At 42.1% G+C, this 17,450-nt stretch overlaps 1 protein-coding gene across 2 annotated transcripts in view; it reads right to left on the bottom strand.

Moving 5' to 3' along the window:
* Positions 1-697: 697 nt before the first annotated feature.
* Positions 698-17,450, bottom strand: part of PPIG (peptidylprolyl isomerase G) — a 270,573-nt gene continuing 253,820 nt past the window's right edge. For both annotated transcript variants that reach the window (XM_085645353.1, XM_085645352.1), the window contains exon 13: positions 698-7,482. In XM_085645353.1, coding sequence (XP_085501479.1) covers positions 5,808-7,482 — 1,675 coding nt within the window. In that variant the 3' untranslated portion in view covers positions 698-5,807. The remainder of the gene's footprint in view (positions 7,483-17,450) is intronic.

Consider the following 17,450-nt stretch of genomic DNA (forward strand, 5'->3'; position numbering starts at 1 on the left):
AATTGAAACTTACCGTTACTATGCTAGGCAAATTTCGATTCACGTGTTGGCTGTGTATGCAATATATGAAATTAATAAAACAATATGTATGGAGACTAGGATAACCATATCAAGTAATTCTTAAGAAAAATATTTGATTCAATTAATTGGTCACAGAATAATTCTGGTGGGTTTAGTTGTATCTCCTCCTCTTCTGTATCCATATATACTTATGGTTTTAATGTATCTGCTAGCAGGTCTCTTTACACCTTGGGTATTCAAAACACTAGATTAAGTAATGGCTGCTATTTGCAGAATTCTATATTGTCTTTAATGGAAATATTCAGACGGGTCTAGCTTCAAGTTGGGAATTTGTTCAGAGTGAGTGTGTGAGCAAACGTTTTGACTCCGTAAAAAAGCCCCTTAAAACAAAGAATTAAAGAGGGTAGACCCGATTCTACAGTTTAAACCAGTAATCATAGATTTACTCATACATGTAGGCTACACTAGACTAGAAATAAGCATAGCAAGAGATGGGCAGCTAGTTAATCAAGTTCAAGTTTCTTAATTATTCATTCTCTGAAATGTTAGTTTTATCAGCAAACACAAGCACCAGTAATTGAACAATCTACTCACTGGAATTTTCTAGGGTAAAAATACAAATGTATTCCACAATAAGGTATATCAGGTAGTAATAAAATAAACAAAAAACAAGCTATAATAGGAATATTTTTATTTGGTGGGTTACAATGCATATCGTGTTGCAGAATGAGTGATGATAAAATGGTTTCGCTTTTTCAGGAATATTTAAATTTTACTTTATCAGCTACAGACAACTTAAATTTAACCTCTTAAACTTTGAAACACAAGCTATAGATCCCTTCAACTGTGAGCAAACACAAAGGTGACTAGCATCGAGGGATATAATAGAAATTTGTATCAACAACAAGTTAGGGAACACAAAATAAAGAATTTGCACCATTGCAGTGCCTCAGATCATACAAATATTATTACTAGAAAGTAGCCTGGCTAAAATTGAGCAGCATGTTGTAAAACTTACAAGGCTAGCAGGGAAGTTTAAAGTAAACAACAAAACACTTATTATATGATAGTGTCTTGTTTGAGCTTTTCATTACAAGGATTATGATAAAGTAATAAGATTTTGCCTTCCTACAAGAATAATCGGACAACATGCAAGACTACCTAAACCATTTTAGAGACGTTCCAGTTACGAGTACCAGAAAGCCTGGCTATACAAATGTGTATCGCAATCAATTGTAGGATTAAAAAAATACACAATGTTAAGAAAAATCTGCTATATTAAACACAAGAACAGCCATTTTGCTATATTTTTTAGGTTTGGATTGCTTTGCTGGCTGCTGCTGCTGACCTGGTCATATAGAGCTTAAATGCAGCAGAGTGGGTACCATTTAGAAAAACTGCTATTTCCACAAACACGTGAAAAAAGATGTCACTCAGCATGATTACAAGTAGTCTCTGTCATATGCGATAATCGTCACATCTCATGAAGATCAGACACCAAGGTGTTTGGAATTTGTCAGATACAACAATAGACGCATATTCTACATTTCTGGGGAATATCTTGTGGAGTTTAGTGCTTGGTGCACCAAAATTCCGATGCCCAGGTAATCACTAGGCCTTCTCCCCTTCTAAAACACCTTATGGTTTTACCTGCTGAAATTTAACAAAAACAACATCTTTATCACACCTGGTAATTACCAAGTGTGACAAAAATGGTATCATTTGTAATTGTGATTCATGAGGAAAAACACAATTTAACAAGTGCCTTGTAATCAGGCCCTTTATTTTTTGGGGAAAATATATTTCGTCACTTGTCAGATTCTCTTAAGGAAATGTAGATGTCAAAATATAAAACATCATGGAGTTAGTTTAACAATTATATGGGAAATATTTGTAGCAGATAGAGGCAACGAAAACTACATGTTAATTGATTAGACAACAATTGTAGACATACACCTGTAACAAACGGTAAAATATGCAGCTACAAAATATAAGGGGCACCCATACATTGAAGCTAATATATTCTTGGCTATGGTCAAGGGAGAACACAGGCAATAAATGACTGTTCCTTAAAAGTCAAAGGCAAAAGTACACATCAGTTACAATAAAGATTTTCTTTAGGGAAAGTTGTTTAAACACATAATACTGGAAGTTTTAAAACATACCTCTTCACCATCAGAGATCATTTTGGAGATATGGCGATCTGTCAAAGTAAGCTAATACAAATTCATTTTGCCACTGGACCACAAATTTTTCCCAAGTGGGTATTTGAGGATGTAACATTCCTCCATGGGACTGGCACAGAGATTAAATTGTATCAAGTGATGTATTGAAGGAACAACATACACAACATCTGGAAGGTCTGAGAATACATTTGAAGAATAAATCCCGAAAAAGGTTTTAGAGTTTTCATAACATTTTTGAAAGTGGGAACCAATATTTAAAGGAAAAAAAATGTATCAATATCTTACTTGCCACAATTCAGCACGTTTAGATTTGATTACTTGAATACGACAGGAGACACAGCCATGCAACAGGACAAACCTAGTGAAGTCAGATTTAGGAGATCAATTCACAATCACCAAGAGCAGGCAGGTGCGAGCTGCAAAGTCTTCAGATAGGGATGAACAGTGCAATCAGGGACAAAAATGTAGGCAGATTGAAAAGGAGTCCTTGGGGCTAATCCGAGATCACACATTGAAGCGGTGTTGTTCAGAACATACTGCTGATTTTAAAACTCCACATCTGGGAATCTAAAAGCTACTCAATAGCCTTACTGTATTGAACATTAATACAACAAAATGCTTGGTAGAATATTAACTGGTTTGCATACGAGAACAAAGCTATACATCAAACCCATCCTGCATGAAAATACATCCTGTTTTGCATAACTATTATAGTTCTTCATGAGGAACAGACAAATTAATTACCTTAGGGACATTCCACTCAGGATTATGTAACAACTACAATTAACCGATTTAATGCATGTGTAATATATAACTGTTTAAGTAACTCACCCAGCCACACCACCCATTTATAGTTTTTAGAGATTTGAAGGTGTATGCTATGTGTACCTGTGAAATGGAACCATCAATATATAAACATAGCAATAGTGGGACCATTCACAAGCAATTGTGCTGTGACTTACTCATTGCGTAATCCTGGTGGACTCCTGAATTCAGGAGTACTTCAACAGTAAATCCCACCTACTTGCTGCTAAATGTTTGTGAATTGAAATCATGCGATATGTGCTTGTTATAAAATGTATACATTTTTATTACTGCAACACAATCCGATTGTATGTCTACTCTGTTCCACGTAGAAAGAACAATCAGCGTGCTTTTTTAAATAGTACCCCAGAGGGCACAATTTGAAGAGGTACTCAAAATCAACATCCACGGAAAGGGCCCATAGTTCCATGCTAGTGAAGTGCCTCAATGGACACAAGCAGAATCTCAAAGCAGGTTGACAGTTCTGGAGGTTAAGTTTACAATCTGTCGGGTAACATACTGAGAAATCAAACATTAGTGCAACTCCACCAAATGGATGAACAATCGTTGAGCTAGCCTAATGGTGGATGCAAAGAACTAGTTTGAGGACAAAGGAGAGCATAATAGCATATTTTAGCATAACACAAAAGTTCACCCAGGGACAATTGTTATCTAAAAACTGTCAGCCCCATAAATATTGTTACAACAAAAAAGCAACAGGACAGCCAAGCAAATAGCTGGGTATCAAATAGGCTGCACACACCTTAAACGCCCTAGCTATCGTTAAAAAATACATTAATTGAAGAAAATGTGGCCACATTAGCACACACCAGTGACATTTGGGCTTCAATTTTTCCAGAAAGCTTTACCCAGTGCACCAACATTGTACAGCCTCATGGACGTGTGGATAGCTTAAACTTCAATTACATTTACTGGGCTGTTTAAATACTTTATGCCTCTGCATGTCCAACATAATCACTACTTCTCTCATTTACGGAGTCAAATGTTATGCTCAATCAGTGGAATAATTAACAATACCCAATATATTAACAAAGACCTTGTCACCTTCAGGGTGATATTGAAAGATCAGCTACATATTCTGTCAACATTAATTCAGAGCATCAGCAAATTGCTACCCATTATGGTACAGTTGTTCTCACTGGAGTTAAGAGGAAATGTTTAGCGAGCAGCTGCGACTGGTAAATTGGAGGTGACTTTGTGTTTGCACGTGAAGGGCATTTAACACCGCCAGGTTAAATCACAAAAATAGTTGGAAATGTACACCTGTAGATTTACGTCTGTTTTGAGGTTGTGAAAGGATCCAAAACTATTCATGTTGACCTCTGACTGTTGAGGAATTCCCAGGAGTAGTAGCATGCTTAATTATTTTCAGACGAAATGTCACGATCAAGTGCTTTAGCTTTTCTGGAATTTTTTTGATTTCAATATGTTTGCCTTATGAAGAAATTCCTTGTTCAGACTGACCAGTTTGGGAGCAGTTCACCAGCCATTTTCATCCTTAAAATAGATCTACTCCTACAAATTAGGAGTAAATGTACTAGTTTGTGAATACCCACAAACTTGTGGTTTGGAGAATTTCACCACACCCTGAAAAGCCCACAAATCAAAACCCCATGTGCAATATACAGAAAACATTTTCTATGTGAGCAAATCCATTCACATTAACGTACAAATACAGTGGATTTACATTCATACATTAGGTTATGTGCGTACCTAGGGGAAATGTGGGAGAGCAGATATCTATATGAATTGGGTCCTGTGATATTTGGTTAGTAACCACTCAAGTCATTTTCAGCTCGGCGCCCTTTCCTGTTTAAGGAAAACACCATACCCTAGGCAATAAACTACAGTATAGGTCTCAGGTTAATGCATATTTGCCATTGGAAAACCAGGACTTTCCACCCTACCAAATACATATCGTAAAACTGACTAAACCATAATGACCCGTATGGCTCTGTGCACTGGTGCAAACTATTGGCATGCTTTTTATCTACGTGGCAGACTATGTACAAGATAGTGCATTACTTTCCTGGATAATATAGAACTGTTCACCCTCTAAACTGGGATTACTATTTGGGAAGATAACTTTTATGTTTTCTTCTATTTAGAGTTAAAGGCGAAAATACTTATCAAATCCGAAGCACTTGCTCAATAATTGCCAACAAACTTTCATGTTTAACTGCCCTCTAATGCACCAATCCTTTTTTCAGCCACGCCTCCGACTTTATTAACATTCAAAATGATGACCCTGAACAACTACCCGATTTGTATAAAAACAAAATAATCAAAGCCTTATGGGAAATTAAAATTTTGAATAAAAACTTTCAAAAATTTAATAATAACTCTATGCACCCTGTGATCGTAAACACGATTGGAACACCACAAAAACAGGAGAGACCTTCAAACAAGAATGCTTAAGAAAATATATTTTCAATTTAAGAAAGATACTCTGATATTTCCACAAAAAAGTATCTTTTATACATGGCATTTGCTTCAAAGGGCAAAAGAGCCTGAAAATTAAAATACAGCCTCAACAGTAACCCTTTGACTGTGCAACACACAGAAACGACCAAGTCTTTAACACGCTTAACATGTAAATAATTTCTCAGATCAAGTTTATTAAAACCGCAGCAGTACAAATGCTCCATCCAGACTGAAAATTATCGAAAAGAAATGAAACAAAAGTCCACATACAAAATGAATGTTCTTCAATTGTGTTCCCAAACCTCTAACCTATGGAGAGACATGGAGAGCACATAAGTCTGTAAAATTAGCTCAACCACTTCCTTCACCATCTGATGTAGGACTAGCTGCACAATCCTTCGGAAGATCTTGGCTCTGCTCGCTCTCATGGCTCTTGGATATTATGTACATATCTTTGTCCGGTGACCTGGTTTCATCTCTCTCCATATTCCACTGTGAAGATGATTGGATGTCTCTCTCAATGCTACTTTGCTTATTTTGAGAGTCTAAACATGCGCCCTGTATGTGGTTTTTCTCTGTATTTACAGGGTCAATACTATCCAAGCCTATAGAAGGCTGTAACGTTTGACTTTCTGTGTCATTTTTTTCAGGAGGACATACAGTGTCTTTTTTTTGACTACTTTCTTTGCTACGTTTTTGACTTTCCGGGCTTTCAGAGTGAAACCTTCTTCTATTCTCTTTAATGGTGCACTTTTCTGGTGATATTTTCCTGTTCCTGCTTCTTGACCGATCTTTTCTTTTTGTTTCAGTATCTTTGTGTTTTTGCTGATCTTTACTTTTACTTCGCTCTCGGTCCTTACTTTTGGATCGGGTCCTTTTACCATTTTTTAGGTCATCCTTGCTTATACTCCGTGCTCGTTCCTTACTTTTAGATTTGGCTTTCTCCTTGCTTTTTCGTAGTTCTTTACTTCTGCTTCGTCCTCGTTCCTTACTTTTCGACTTTGCCCTCTCTTTGATTTTTTGATGATCCTTACTCCTACTTTTTTCTCGTTCTTTACTTCTTCGTTCTTTACTTCTTGGCCTAGCCCCATCCTTTTTGTTTGTGTGGTCTTTACTTCTACTTGTATGGGTACTCTCCTTGCTTGTCACCTGATCTTTACTTCTACTGCGTTCTCGTTCTTTACTTTCTGAATAGTTCTTTTCTTTGTTTTTTGGCTGGCCTTTACTTTTGCTTGGTTCGTGCTCCTTGCTTTTTGACCGGGCTTTTGTCTTATTTGAATGTTCCTTGCTTCTACTTCTTCCCCGTTCCTTACTTTTCAGCTGAACAGATTCCTTGTTTTTTGCCTGGTCTCTGCTGTGATGCCTTTCCTTACTTCTTGACCTAAACCTCTCTCTATTTTTTGGCTGATCCTTACTTTTGTCTTGTTCTTTGCTCCTGGATCTGGCTCTTTTCCCTTTGTCACTGCTTTTGCTGGGCTCAGTGACTCTGCTGTTGGAACTATGCTTTACTTTTGTTGATTCTCTCTCCTTGCTTCTCGACCTACCACGTTTTTCCTTCTCTGGTTCCCTGTTCTTTTTACAATTCCGCTCATTGCTTTTAGAGCTAGCTCGTTTTGACCTCTCCTTACTTTTACTGCTTTCCCTTTCTCTCACTTTGCCATCAGAGTGCTTTTCTTTTTCTTTACCTCTTTCGTGATCTCGGTCTTTACTTTTTGATTTCATTCTCTTGTCCTCATGTCGGCTATGCTTGGATTCGCTAGCCTTACTTTTCATATTTTCTTGGCTATTACTTCGGCTTTTTGACCTGGCTCTTTTCTTCACTTTGCTTTTGTTATGCAGCTCTTCCTTTTCTGTTTGCCTCCTGTGTTCTCGGTCTTTACTGATCGATTTATGTTCCTTAGGTTTCTTTACCTTTTCAGCTCTTCGGTTTGGGCTTGCAGATATTTGCTTCTGCTCTGATGTTTTAATTTCTTTACTTTGGACTGGACTTTTTTCATTTTCGGCCTTGTTCTCATTAACTTCACCTCTAAAAAATAGATTAGGGAAAATGGGCTTGAATGTCTTTCAGTACCTCGTATTAGGATATACGATCTATACATTTATTATGCAAAGGTTTTTTTATTCTGCAAAATTACATAGAGCTGTGCAAGTCATCAATAGTACAACCACACTAAAATACCTTTAACATACATGAAGCAATATTCCCTGATGTTTAGTTCATGAGACACATATGACTATATCTGCACTGTAGGTCAATGGTATTCAATTTTTTAAAACTATGTTTAGCAATCGAGTAATGGAGGATCTGCAGTGACACAAAATGTACTGGCACAATGTTATGAACCTTTTACTTCAAGATGCAGAGGTCATATCTTAACCTCCAACAGTGATTGTCCTGTATATATCAAATGAGCAAAGGTGTCTTGGATTGGCATACATTAAAAACATTCTGCCTGGTCACGGTACTGCTGAAAACCCATCTCAAAAATATACTTGCATGTCTCAGTCTACGAGTGTGAGAGTCAAAGGGAGGGAGAAAGGGGGCAAGGGAGGGGAAAAAAGAGGGAACGGAAAGTAAAAACAAGGAACAGGGATGCAGAGGGAAGAAAGAAGAGAATGTTAAAGAGTGTGTGTTTGTGTGAGCGAGAGGCAGAAAAGAAAGAACAAAGAACGGCTAGGGATTTACTTGGCATTGCCACTGGCAATGCAACATTTTTTTTCCAGCCGCAAATGTAGTCACATAAAGCAGCACAGCGTTTACAGAAAATATTGGGATTACAGATGAAGCATCTCAAACATGAGGTGCTTAACAGTATTGTGCAAGGCGTTGGTGCAATTAATACATGACACACAAAAGGGACATTCTAACCAAGTCCTGATTTTTGAACATCACAATTGTTTAGACAATTGCAAATTGACTACATTCAAGTCTTTTAAATTTGAGGAAAGGGGATATAAAATGATTATATATTTGGTCAAGTTCTAAAGTCAGGATTACAACCAGCCTCTTCATTAATACTCTTAAGGATGGGGGAGATTTAATAATTTGCAGAAACTACCCGCCTACTTTCCTGTATGCACACAATAACCCCCACAGCCCAAAAAACCTAGTGCCAGGCAATAATTTTAATGAGCCATCACTGCCGGCATTTATAAAGCAGTATGCAATGTAGAACAGCATTGGCAAAAAGCCCTCAAAATTCGCACATAGCACTATGACGAAGAAGCCATTATGGCACCAGCATGATGACTTCTGTGCATGTCACCCCCACAAGATAATGTCGTAATGCAGCCATTTTGGCTGTTTCAAATTTATTGTTCCAAGATGGCAGCCACCCATCAAAAAAAATAAAATGTGTCTATAGAGCAACCCAGTCCAAATTTCAACTGTTAGACCTCCTAAAAAGCAGTGGGAGAGCAAGGGGGGAATTGGGTATTGGACAAAGCAAGTCAACACTACTGACGAGTGGTGTTAAGCAGTTTGGGTCAGATATGCAATGGAAGAGTGTAGGAGAGAGAAAAAAAAAGCGATATGGTGTGGTAATCAATGGACAAGCTAAGGTGTGGGGCAGCAACAGAGAGGGTGGGGTTGGAAGAATGATGTGAATCTAAATGGAGGGGAAGAGAGCAAAATAAAAATAATAATTCATGAATGTTAGCACTGGAAGGACAAATGTCATACCATCAAAAAAAGGATAAAGAAGGATAATGTTACTTACCTAGTAAGCATCTGTTCTTGGCATGTACAGCTGTAGATTCACATGATTTGCATGCTCCTGCCATCTAGTGTTGGGTCTGGATGTTTGCAAGTTTTTGTTCAAAGAAGTCTTTCCAGTCATGAGGTAGGTGACTCCTCCATTCGGTGATAGTGCGCATGGGGATCGACTCCATTGTTAGATTGTTTTCCCGTAGAAGGTGAGAATGGAGTAGTATGTGTAGAATAGAGATATCCATGCGTATGAATGTGAATTAAGAACTACAACTACTACAGGAGACCGGGGAGGTGGGTGTGCGCATGTGAATCTACAGCTCTACAGACCAAAAACCGATGCTTACTGGGTAAGTAACATTATCCTTTTGAGGCATGTGAGCTGTACATCACATGCTTTGCATAGGCTATATAGCAGTAAACTGCCAAAGCGGTGGCTAACCTATAGCAGTTGTAGTTGTTTGAAATAGAGTTGTAAGTCCTGCTTGGCCTACATTTGCCTGTTGACTTGCTAACACATCTACACAAAAGTGTTTGGTGAATGTGTGCGGTGTAGATCATGTTGCTGCCATACAATTATCAGCTAAGGGAATATTTCCCAAGAAGGCCATAGTAGCCCCTATTTTGTGAGTAAAATGCACTCTAGGGGGTACTAACAAAGTTCTCTTTGCTTGAACATAACATGTTTGGATACATTTTACAATCCATCTTGCAATACCCAACTTTGATATAGGATTGCCCTTGTGAGGTGGAGAAAAAGCAAAAAATTGTTGCTTTGTTTTCCTAAAATCTTTGGTTCTTTCTATGCAGTAAAGTATAGCACGTCTAACACTAAGTGTGTGTGGGGTTCATTCTGCTACAGAATAAGGTTGAGGAAAGAACACAGGTAACTCAACTGATTGATTGATATGAAAACCAGAAACTACTTTAGAGAGAAATTTAGGATTGGTGCAAAGAACCACTATCTTTGTGAAGTTGAAAGAAAGGCTCTTGTATAGTTAATGCCTGCTAGATGTAAACAAATGGATGTGTAAGCTAGTCCACATTGCTGTAAATGCAACAGATAACAGATGATGTTCTGTACAGAAGCATCAAGTGGATTGATATTGTTGTTGTTACAATAGACAACAAACCGTTTATATTTTGCTGCCCAACATGCTCTAGTAGTAGGTCTTCTAGCCTCTTTGAGAATATTCATACAGTCTGGTGGCAGTTGTAAATAACCAAACTCTATGACTTCAGGAGCCAAATCGTTAGGTTCTTTTCTCTGGGATTTGGATGTCAGAGTGAGGAGACAAGGTGTGAGATGTAGCTTTTGATGTGGAACCACAGAGTTCTAAGAGAGTGGTGTACCAAGGTTGACAAGCCCATGTGGGGGCTATTAAGATCAGTGTGAGGGACGTTTGTCTGAGCCTCCAAACCAGTAATGGAATTAGTGGGAGAGGCAGAAAAGCGTAAGCAAATATCCCTGACCAATTCATCCATAGAGCATTGCCCTTGGATGCTGGGTGTGGGAACCTGGTTGCGAAGCTTGGGCATTTTGTGTTGTGTACTGTGGCAAACAGATCTATCTGTAGAAAACCCCATTTTCGAAAGTAGGGAAGAAGAACTTGGGGGTGAAGATCCCACTTGTGTACTTGCTGCCTGCGTCTGTTGAGCAGGTCTGCAATCTGATTGTCTACTTCTGGAAGGTGTTCTGCTAGGTGATAGATTTTGTGGTCAATTGCCCAATTCCAAATGCTTTGTGCAAGGCGCGACAGTTGGAGAGAGTGAGTCCCTCCCTGTTTCTGGAGGTATTCCATTGCAGTCATGTTGTCTGTGTGAACTGAGACAGTCTTGCCTACAAGTTGGGTGAGAAAAGCTAGGAACACTGCTAGAAGTTCCAGGTAGTTGATGTGGAGACGTTTGTGATTGTCCAACCGCAGTCCCTGTACTGTGTAATGTTGAAGATGGTCACCCCAACCTGTTATGGATGCGTCTGTTGTAAGTATAGTCTGTGGAATCGGGTCTATGAAAGGCCGTCCTTCTGCTAAGTTTTGAGGGTTCCACCACTGCAGAGAGAGATGAGTGCGGCTGTCTACCAACACTAGATTGGGTAACAGACCCTGTGACTGATTCCAGTGACTCGCTTGACATTCCTGCAGAGGACACATGTGAAGCCTTGCATTAGGTACGATTGCAATGCAGGAGGCCATAATTCCCAGCAGGTGCATGAAGACTCTCGCTGGTAATGATTAGTTGGGTTGGAATTGTAATAGTGTGGCCTGAATATTGTGAATTCGGGCTACATTGGAAGTAGCTAGAGCTTTGAGGGTGTTGAGGGAAGCTCCCAGATAAGATTGCACTTGTGCCGGGCACAGGTAAGACTTTTGTGCATTTATTGTAAAACCTAACTGGTGAAGTAGGTGCACTGTTGTCTGAGTGTGTAGAATACAGTTCTGGTAAGTGCCTGCTTTGACAAGCCAGTCGTCCAGGTAAGGGAAGACCTGTATACATTTGTCTTCTGAGATGAGCAGCTACTACTGCAAGACATTTGATGAACACTCTGGGGGCTGTGGTGACGGGTGACGCCAAATGGAAGTACCTTGACATTGTATTGTTTGCCTGCCATCAGAAACCTGAGGTACTTGCGATGAGCTGGATCAAGCGGAATATGAAAGTAGGCGTCCTTTAGATCTAGAGTAGACAAAGTCACCCTGCTGCAAGAGAGGAAGTACTTGTTGAAGAGTTACCATGGGCATGAGAAAGTAAAGGGAATAAACCCCTGACTCTTGGTACTGAAGTGGAGCTGGTTCCACAGCCCCTTTGAGTAATGAAGATTGCACTTCTTGTTTAAGGAAGTGGTGGTTTGGTGATATTTTGTGAGATCGAGGAGGAATGTTTGGAGGATTGTTGATAAGCTCCAGGCAATAATCATGATGAATAATTCCAAGCACCCATTTGTCGGTTGTTATTGATTTCCAAATGGGGAGAAAGTTTTGAAGTCTTGCTCTGAAAGGTGTGGAATAGTCGGAGGGAATTGTTGGGAAGTCACTGTTTGCTTGAGGAAGGGGAAGTGCTTGGTGGGTTGTATTTACCTCTACCCATGGGACTGTTTCCTCTATAACCTCCTCTGAAAAATCCTCTTGTAAAAGAGGATTGGGGATTGCCTTTGTAGGAGGAAGTGTTCTGGTCAGTGCCTGTGGAATTGCACCCTTCCCTATAAAAAGAGCGCCGAAAGGAACCTCTATTGGAAGGGGATTGTAGAGCTCCCATCGATTTTGCTACATCTGTGTCCTTTTTCATTTTTTCAAGCGCTAGATCAACTTGAGGGCCAAAGAGATGTTTTTTATCAAAGGGTATAGCCAGGATAGATTGTTGGACTTCAGGTTTGAACCCTGATATCTGCAACCATGCGTGTCGCTGTAGTAAGATGCTAATATTTACTTCTCTAGCTGTGGTGTCAGTAGCATCTAGAGCACATCTGATAGAGGCACTAGAAATTAGTTTGCCCTCCTGGACTAAATACTGAGCCTTTGTCCTATGCACCTTTGGGAGAAACTGAAGTAATTGTTTCATTTTGTTCCAGTGGGCTCTATTGTATCTAGCTAGTAAGCCCTATGTATTAGCGATACGCCATTGGTTAGCTGCCTGTGCATCGATAAGCTTCGATTCTTTATCTGGGGGAAAGGGCACCCCCCCAGATGCTTGAGAGGTAGCCCTCTTTCTAGCATTTGATACCACTAAAGAATCAAGTGGTAACTGACGCTTAATAAAAATAGGATCTGTGGGGGAACATTTATATTTTTTGCCTACTCTAGGAGTAAGGATTATGGCACGGATAGGATTTTTAAAAAATATCGTCTGTGTGCCTTGACATATCCTTAAGCAAAGGCAATGTCTGACTAGACCTATGGGATCCTAGAGTGTCAAAGAGGAAATCCTCCTCTAACAACTCTTTATGTAGCTCCTCTCCATGGTATTCTGCTGCTCTAGCAATAAGCTGTTGGCAAGACAAATTGTTATCAGGTGGAGATGGCCTGGCAGGATAAAGATCTGGGTCTGTGCCCTGTGGAGGATCAGTTGTGTGGTTGGTCCAAGGATCTGGTAATTGTGCATCGTCAGTGTCACTTGTGTGAAAATGAGGTAGAGGAAACTGACTTGTGTAATCTGTAATGGATCAAGTTGTGGTGGAGAGGGAGGAGAAGGAGGAGATGGAAGTGTATGAAAAGACCAATGCCTACACTATTTTTCTTGAGAGGAATTTTGCATGGACTATCATCCTCAGAAAGCTTGTGCTTCGATGGTGTTTTAGCATGGATACGCCCTGTGTCAGGGTGAATGTACAGCTTTTTCTGTTTTGGATCAAATTTGGGAGGTACAGTGTCTAAGTTTGGATCCGGCTGTGTTGTAGGCAAGTTTTTGCTTTTCGGCACCAAAGCTTTTGGAGTGGAGCCGGAATGTCCTTTCAGTGCCGATGGTTTCGTCTCCGAGGGATGTTTCTTAATTTTCAGTGTTGAAGGTTTCGGTTCGGAACCCATCTTGGATTTCGAGCTGGTAGATTTTGGCTCAGAAGTGGGCTTTGTCCGACTCGGTCCCGAGCTGGAAGGCTTTTCAGAGAGTTTCAGTGCCGAGCCATGAGGCAGAGCGTTGTAAACCTCTACTCGGTAACTACCTTGCCCTTGAGGTGGAGGTGGTACCGAAGAGGAGGCGGGGTGGGGGGTGGGGGGGGGGGGGGGGGGAAGGAAGGTATCTTCGGTCTTCACGTCCCTTAGTCCCTGCGGCACATCATCATCCTCGAGGTTGGTCTGTAAGTCTGATCCAGACTCAGACGACGCTAAAGCCATTTCCTCCTCTGCTGCTGATACCTCTTCTTGTTCGGAGGCTTCGCCGAAGAGGTCCGGTGTGACATCAACCACTGCATCTCTCGACGTCGAGCCGGACTATCACGGAGAGTTTTCTTTGACCTGAAGAAGCATCATGCGTCACAGTCTTGCTCTTTGTACTCGGGGGACAAGCACAAATTACACACGGGTGAGAGTCCGTAGGTTATTTCACATGGCAAAGGGGACAGAATTTAAATGAAGTCTGTTCCATCGACGAGGAGCCGAACGTATGCGGAAGGGCGAGAAGGAAAAGAGGAACAATAGATAAGGTAAGTAGAAAATACGGCCGTCCTGATGTCCCCTTACCCTGTCTATTTCCACATACAGCACCAACATGGATCCCTGATGTCTCATTGATTTGATCATTCCTGGATTACTCAGATCCTTACCTTGGACACTCTTTGTTAGGTATTTTCTACTTACCTTATCTATTGTTCCCCTTCTCCTTGGGCTACTTAGGTGTTGATCCATTCTCCCTCTCCTTTTCCTATAGAGCACTACCCTCAAACTTATGACCATTGTCCTGATGATGACCTGCAATAATTCAGGTTGAAACGCCGTGGACTACCCAGCCTAGAACTCGGGCGTCATTGTGGTCAATCTATTTATCTGAAATTTTTGTACATAAACACCGTATATATTTAGCAATTTTGACCACTTTATCTTTACCTGTTATCGCCGTTCACGCTGTTCTCCGCACCCCTGTGTCACTGCGCCACCCACTAGCACGCACAGTGCTCACTTTGTGTGTCATGGTTATTGTATATTCATGTGTACTGTAGTGCTTCTTAACTACTTACAAAAATTATAATCTATTTTATCACCCTACAGTCACGTTGTGGTCTCCCTCCCTTTGCTCCCCTTCCCGATTGTGATTTATATCACTGCTTCCATTTGTCCTGTTTGTAAATATTTTCCAATTGAGACATTGTTGCTTGTTGCATACTACGCCCGGTCTCACCTGGGTTAACGGGCCTTACTTCTGTTATTGTTTCTTGGAGAGTAAAAGTGGGCATGAAAATCTTTAGGTTTGCCCAAGCGTAAGCTGCAGTGACCATTGTAAGCTCCTTGGGCCACTTGCAGGATAGGCGCTAACTGAGGTCAGGATTGGCCCCACCCAGTGGACCCAGATTTAAGCACAAGAACCTTGGGACACTCTATGGCAGGGGTACTCACAAACTTTCTCTTGGGGGCCAAATTTACAGTGTGGTTTGTGGCAGAGGGCCGCACCTTGGGGGCGGAGTCATTGGGGGTGGGGGCGGGACTAGAGCAACAAAAAAAACCTGTGACCATGAGGTGGAACACAGGTCCCCGCAGCGGACGCCTTCGTCCACTGAGCCACCGGACCCGGCATACACATATCTCTCTCTCTCCCTCTCTCTATCTCCCTCCCTCCCTCCTCCGTCTCCCTCCCTCCTCCGTCTCCCTCCCTCCTCCGTCTCCCTCCCTCTCCCTCCGCCTCCCTGCCTTCTCCGTCTCCCTCCCTCTCCCTCCGTCTCCCTCCCTCTCCCTCCGTCTCCCTCCCTCCCTCCTCTCCCTCCTCCCTCTCCCTCCCTCCTCCCTCTATCCTACGTCTCCCTCCCTCCTCCGTCTCCCCCCTCTCTCCTTCTATCCGTCCCTCTCTCCTTCTATCCGTCTCCCTCCCTCTCCCCGTCTCCCTCCCTCTCCCCGTCTCCCTCCCTCTCCCCGTCTCCCTCCCTCCCCCCCGTCTCCCTCTCTCCCCCCCGTCTCCCTCTCTCCCCCCCGTCTCCCTCTCTCCCCCCGTCTCCCTCTCTCTCCCCCCGTCTCCCTCTCTCTCCCCCCGTCTCCCTCTCTCTCCCCCCGTCTCCCTCTCTCTCCCCCCGTCTCCCTCTCTCTCCCCCCGTCTCCCTCTCTCTCCCCCCGTCTCCCTCTCTCTCCCCCCGTCTCCCTCTCTCTCTCCCCGTCTACCTCTCTCTCTCTCTGTCTGTCGCTCTCCCTCTCCGTCTGTCTCTGCCTCTGTCTGTCCCTGTCTCTGCCTATCTGTCTCTGTCTGTCCCTGTATCTGTTAGTCTCTATCTCTGTCTGTTTCTGTCTCTCCCTACTGCCCTCTGTCACCCTCTGTCCCCTTACCCGACTCTCACACCCTGATGTTCTCTTGTCATTCTTTGTCACCTCCCCCCCCGCCCCCCTCCCTCTGCTTGTGAGGCAGCTTCCCTTCCAGGGAACACACACAGCCCCACCCAAGTACTTCACAGGTCTTTAAGAGACCATTTGCATGATAACAAGGCTTTGTTGTATTTCACCTCTTAGCGCCCCAGCAGCTCCACTCGGACTATCGCTTGAATCCCCGGGCCCCCACAGAGCAGAGTCTGTGTTTGCGGACACTGTTAAAAAAACCCCAAAACACCGGTACGATGTCTGAAAGGTCCGCGGGCCTCCAAGAAAGGCTTGCCGGACCGCTGGCGGCCCGCGGGCCGTACTAGGTGTACCCCTGCTCTATGGTCTCCTGGCATTACAGTTTACATCTGTGCCAGGGTGTGAGCAGATGTTTAGGTGTACATATATGAATGTAGAGACCAGTGTCAGGTGCTCGACACTGCACTTACCTAAAAAAGTTATCAAAGTCCCTCAAAAATGCCAAGCAATCCAAAATGAACAAGCTAACTGCATGGATAATGGTGATGGAGGTCTCATAACGGTGTGCTAATTTTGGTGGGCACATGGTCAAATGAGCAGTATTTTCTTTTTTTTCGTGGACATCGTTCATATCAACTGGAGTTATTGTGCATTTTCTGCCTGTAGGCATTATTTGAGGAGTGATCCCTTCTCACGTAATGGCTTCACAATTGTTGCTTTCAGTGCGGATGCTCCCCTTGCTGTGTTACCGATGTTCCTCTAACTTCTTCCCTTGATTTTGCTGTATTCGCTAGAGGCCTATTTCCAGAGTCTTGTGATTCTTACCCATTCTCTCTTGGCTATTCAACATCTGCCTAGTCATTACTTGCTTGGTTTTACTTATTCCACCAGTTCTACAACCTTTTTCAAAATCACAGCAATCTCCCTGAAGGAAATATGCAGTGCAGCCACACTCATATACCTTATAGCATGAGGGAAAATCCACCTCAGAGAAGTGCAAAATTATTCCCCCTGGCATCTTCTCTTCAATCACATCTCAAAAAGTGCCACGTTTCTTTCTGCCTGGCAGCGGCCCACAAGATGATATCACGTTATTTTAAGCAACCTTCTTACATGGGTAACTCTTGTAAATCTATTTCTGTCTGACCTTGCTAATTACAAATATCACAGGTTGATACTGGATAGACATCGAGGTCTGCGGTTTCCATCTGTTTCGATCTTGACAAGCTCAAATAAAACTAGAGCTGCACTGTGGATCCCCTGCTGGGGTTATGAGGGGATATAGGTAGTCTTCTCTCATTACCAAAGGCCTCACATTTTCTC

Source organism: Triturus cristatus, chromosome 3_1, assembly GCF_964204655.1.
Source record: "Triturus cristatus chromosome 3_1, aTriCri1.1, whole genome shotgun sequence".
NCBI lineage: Eukaryota > Metazoa > Chordata > Amphibia > Caudata > Salamandridae > Triturus > Triturus cristatus.